Source organism: Morone saxatilis, unplaced genomic scaffold, assembly GCF_004916995.1.
Source record: "Morone saxatilis isolate NCDOM2014 unplaced genomic scaffold, NCSU_SB_2.0 Contig20, whole genome shotgun sequence".
Lineage (NCBI taxonomy): Eukaryota > Metazoa > Chordata > Actinopteri > Moronidae > Morone > Morone saxatilis.
Window position 1 is genome coordinate 25,466,218 of NW_023339763.1, and position 5,165 is coordinate 25,471,382.

The window sequence follows — 5,165 nt, forward strand, 5'->3', positions numbered from 1 at the left end:
CACTATAACCTTTACAGGTGAACTTAATTTGACCGTCTCTAAACTTTTGAATGCATATGTCCAACTGTTCAATATCTCAGTACTTATTGCATAACATGCTGTTCTCAAACAAGGTGATTAGGTGTGAAAATCACAACAAGTGTCTGATGACAAGTGTCCATGAATTGCCCACTAAATGTTCTGGTTTAATATCAATTTGTATTTAAACAGTCCTCTTCATCATGCTGTTCACATTTTGACATCATGAGACCAAGACCACACCTAACAATGGATCAACAGTATCGAGGTTTCAAACGGGATGTACTCAGAGGGAAGTTTCACTGAGCTTAAAGTGTCACAGAGTGTCATCAGCAGGTTGCAACAGAGACACAGAGAATGGAAAAGTCACAGAAAGGCATAGAAGTGGACATTTGGCCACATCTCATGCTGATGATGCTTCATTGTACACAGCGCCCTGTGGAACCGGATGGTGAATGCCACTCCGCTCCAGGCACGTTTAAGGGAGATGAGATGCACCCCAGTGATCATTCGAAACTGCTGATATCAGCATGGTCTGCGTGCTAGACAATCTGCAAGGGTAACGGACCACACCACCAGGCACAGGTGTTATCGTATTGCATGGGCCAGGGAGCATTTGCGCTGGACAAGGAACCAGTGGGCCTCAGTGCTGTTCTCTCAATTCACATTAATCAGAAATGATGGCCGCCAACGCTGTTGGAGACATCAAGGAAAACACTATGCATCAGTCAGCCACTCATCGAGGTCGCATCATCAGGGAACGGCTGCTGGAGGCTGGGGTACCTCAAATGATGTGGCCTGCACTTGCTCCAGACCTGAATCCCTTAGAAAACCTATGGGATCAGCTGAGTCGTCATGTAGACACGTCACGCTTTTACGCATTCAGTCATATGGTAACGCAATGTGCACGCTGTAGACACGTGTGCGCATCAAAGTCAAAGTCAAAGTCAGCTTTAATGTCAGTTCTTCACATGCACCAGACATACAAGGAATCAAGAGGATGTTTTTCATTCACCCATGGTGAAACAGATAAAGGGCACAGGCACAACAGATTAAGAACAGCAATTCTATATAAAATTTAAACACTTCAATTACACAACAGACATATATACAATAATATAAAATATACAATACTTTATGGTAGTGCAAAAAGGCAGATGGTAATGGCAGCAGAAAAAATTAAATTTGTAACAGTAACAGTGTAAAAGAACCGTCAGTAAAAAAAAAAAACTAAATACATTTTAATCTATTCATGAATATAGTCTGTGGTGATAGTAATGGTGAAACTAATAATAATAGTAGTGCAGCATGCATACATTCCCACACACACGTATTCACACACCCACACAAACTTAATGCCTCAGAACTTGTGTGGAGAGAGGAGGAGGACATAGTGCAAGTGCCCCATTATTGGAAAAAGCAAGTATTTTCTCCATTTGCCATATATGGTAAAATGACGTCACTGGGCCTCGAATTAAGCGGAGAAATGAGAACATCCATGCTGCAGCGGCCAAGGGTTCGAATCCGACCTGCGGCCCTTTGCTGCGTGTCATTCCCTCTCTCTACTCCCCTTTCCTGTCTATCTTCAGCTGTTACTCAATAAAGGCAATAAAAGGCCAAAAAAATATTATATTATATATTATTCGAGCAGGATCAAAAATAGTGTTTGGAATGATTTTAAATCTACACATTTTTGTGCGAAGGGACATTACCACGTCCACGTTGTTCTCAATAGGCTTAAATAAAAAATAAATGAAAACAATTGAGAACACTCAAAAATGCACAACTTTGCATAATTACTCAACAATATGCATAAAAAAAGGATAAAATATGCTAGAAATGAAAAGTCAAAAACACAAAAATGTGCTTGGGATGCATCAAAGGGATATATTCATGGGAAAATAAAGAATAAAACACCAGCAGGGGGCGCACTCAGTCTGCAGTCATACTGTAACAGCAGCAAACGGAAAAGGTGAAGAAAGAGCGGAACCACAGTGACAGCCTAGCAAACATAACCGGACTGCTTTTACCAGCGCACTCGAGTAGCCTCCATGACAGGCAGCAGTTGACAATAATACCAAGGTAAACACATATTTCTCTGTTATTGTAAGGTGGGACAGACACACAGACGGACTGTCATTTCTTCTGTACGGACCGTCTGTCTGTTAGTAATGTGTCCAATGTGCAGCCAGCAGTAACGTTAGTACTCTATTAATTCTTTAATGTGAATATAACGGCGTTCTTAATACACAGCATTCCTCTCAGAAACTACAAAGAACTACATTTGGAATTGCTTTGATAAGTTGTTTCTGGTGGAATTTGTGTCGAGTATGTGTGAATATTTAAAAACGACTACTGTGGTGAATAAGTTAACGTTAACATTAACTGTCAGCCAAAGTCATTCTTCCCAGAAGTTTCAATATGGATAACATTAATGTGTGCTAACTTTAACGAAGCTAACCAGCTAATGTTAATATTACTAACGTTAATACATAATGTAACATTAGTTTTCTTTTAACTGTAAGGACTGTAAAATGTGTAACACATGTTACAGTCCTTACAGTTGTGTATGTGGCTTTGGATTCATTAGGAAATAAAGTGTTACTAGTTCCTCAAGAAATAACACTTTTCAAAAGTAATATTATTACTTTACTTATTACTCCCTGCCAACAGTAATTGGTTACACTACTAGTTATATTACTTCTCTGCTACACCCCATAAGATTGGTGATTGTGTCCCTTTCTCAGTAAAATTCAGACTTAAGATAATTAAAATCTAGTTTTATTTGTTAAAATGAATGTAATGGAATATTTCAGCTGCTGATTGGAAGTGTTTTCCTCCACAGTTACAGAAATCTATTCAAGACTGTGATTGGATTGTTGGATTTAAAATTAGTGACAACCAAAATAAGGAAACTAAGGTTATAACTACTTTTTTGATGTTGCTGTAATATTATTACTTCAATGTATTAGTTACACTACTAGTTACTAGGGAAAGTAATTACTGTAATATTATTACTAGTAATGAGTTACTGCATTAGGCACACACAGACTAACAGATAGAATGAAGAATGCAAAAAATAAAAAAATAAAAAAGAATTATATAGACCAGAATTCCCTCTCCTTCTTATCTCCCCCATTACTATCATTGCGGGGTTTTTTTTGTAGTACAACACAATATGAGAAACTAAAATTCTATTTCAACCCAGCTTGACTGTGACTGTCAGATCCAGTAGGTATCAGCAGTGACAGGGTGTGTGCAGTCTTTAAGAAGTCTGCTCCTGATCTGTTTTGCAGTTGATGTTTGCCTCTCTGTCCACAATGATGTCTCATGGGTTCAAGAGCAGTAAGCAGGACTTCACCTTTGGACCATGGAAAGTGACTGCTGCCAAAAACCACATCATGAAATCCAAAGACATTGAACGGTGAGATGTTTTAGCTATGTTCAACCCAGCTCATCTTTATTATATTCTGCTCTATGTATGTATAATAGGATGCACTGATCTACAGTTGTGCAGCCAAAAAAGCATTGTCCTGTGTCTTTGAGTCAAAGATACCTGGGGGTTCTTGGGGGTACGTCTATGGCAAAATTTGCAGTTCCACATTCCCAGGGGACAATGAATATTTTTGTTACCTTTAGGAATGAGCCAATTTTATCCACATTGAGTGCGGTTCTCATGGCAGGGTCTGGCATGTGGAACTGTCATGTTTCTACAGTAGCCCAGAACAGACAAACCATATAGGGGCTCTAGATAGGTCCTTTGGTGTTTTACGTGGGCACCGTTGTTTCTCCTTCATGTTTGGTTGAGTTGTAGGGTGTGCAATCTGCAACTTCTTCCTGAGCATGTAAGTGTCTGTAAGCAGTTTTTCTGTTTGTCTTTCCAGGTTAGCGGAGGAGATGAACATGCCCTCCCTCCCAGAGATGCTGTTTGGGGACAATGTCCTGCGCATCCAACATACTGATGGCTACGGCATCGAATTCAGCGCCATCAACGCTCTTAAGAGAGTCAACAACATGGAGGATGCTGTCAAGGTGGCCTGTGCTCAGGAATGGCAGGAGAGCAGGCAAGATGAGCTTCACAGTGTGTTCCCAAAGGCTGCTTTCATTAACATTGGATATGTAAAACAGCTGTGGTCGACTAACCAGACACTGAGAGCTACACAAAAAAACCATGCTACTTTAAGGGCATGCTGAGTAAGATTTAAAAAAGAAATAGATGTGTCTGTATCTCCAGAGACCCTGCATCCCTTTTCCTGTATTTTCTTATGTTGCTGTGTGCGGGACCTTTCGGGTTGTCAGGCTTTGGGCAGCCTGTAAGGAGTTCGGGAACAATCAGATTACTGTCTTTGTCCTCGTCTCTCCAGTGCTCGCACAACACTGAAACAAAGTGTGGAGAATGGATGTATGAAGATCTGCAGTCTGTCTGACAGAGGGCAGGGCTGACCTACACACACTAACACACACCTTCTGCGGGGTTGTGCAGAGGTGCTGTAGAATGTAACTGCTGTGAAAACAATCATAAAATAATGTTTTATTTTCTCAGATTTTATTTTGCTCCTTCACTCCACTCAACTTTTATTTTCAATTTGATTCAAAAGGCTTTATTGCCATGACATTTGACGTGTTGCCAAAGCACAATTACTGTAATAACAATATTATAGAATGAAATTTACAAATGGTGCCCCATTTGTAAGGAACATGCATTTGTGGGATGAGCAGCAGAGCTGAGTATGTGGGTTGCGCCCATGAAAAATTTGCCAAATCTTCTCTGCCAATGCCAAACAGCTTATTCTGCCATTGACTCGTTTGGTGTTTGGTGGATTGGATCTCCAAACTGAAGGCCAAGTTCCATATAACGGGGATGTCAAAGACAGGCCGCGAAGTGGGCCGTCCCAAGAAGACGACACCCCAAGAAGACCATTTCCTCACCCTGTCAGCACTTAGGTGCCGTAAGGCTGTCTTCTACGGATTTGCAGTCAAGGTTTGCAGGACGATATGGCCGACGGCTCTCTGCCCAGACAATCCAGAACAGACTACACGCAGCCAATCTCCGGTCTCATAGGGCTGCCAGGAGTCCTGCCATGACTGCCCTTCACCGTCAGGCCCGTTTGCGCTGGTGTCGGCAACACGTGCACTGGAACCTGAAC

The 5,165-nt window shown here is 41.2% G+C and overlaps 1 protein-coding gene across 1 annotated transcript; it reads left to right on the forward strand.

The window, feature by feature from the left end:
- The first annotated feature begins 2,084 nt into the window (after positions 1 to 2,084).
- tiprl (TIP41, TOR signaling pathway regulator-like (S. cerevisiae)) lies at positions 2,085 to 4,704 on the forward strand. The gene is made up of 3 exons (XM_035666171.1): positions 2,085 to 2,100; positions 3,315 to 3,442; positions 3,903 to 4,704. Exons 2-3 carry the CDS (start codon positions 3,318 to 3,320, stop codon positions 4,210 to 4,212), a joined length of 435 nt encoding a protein of 144 aa, XP_035522064.1. The 5' UTR covers positions 2,085 to 2,100; positions 3,315 to 3,317; the 3' UTR covers positions 4,213 to 4,704.
- The last annotated feature ends 461 nt before the right edge of the window (positions 4,705 to 5,165 follow it).

Excerpts from the sequence above, each read along its gene's own strand:
- tiprl (XM_035666171.1), top strand. The coding sequence starts at position 3,318 with ATGTTTGCCTCTCTGTCCACAATGATGTCTCATGGGTTCAAGAGCAGT. Across the intron at positions 3,443-3,902 it reads AAATCCAAAGACATTGAACG|GTTAGCGGAGGAGATGAACA; the intron begins GTGAGATGTTTT and ends TTGTCTTTCCAG.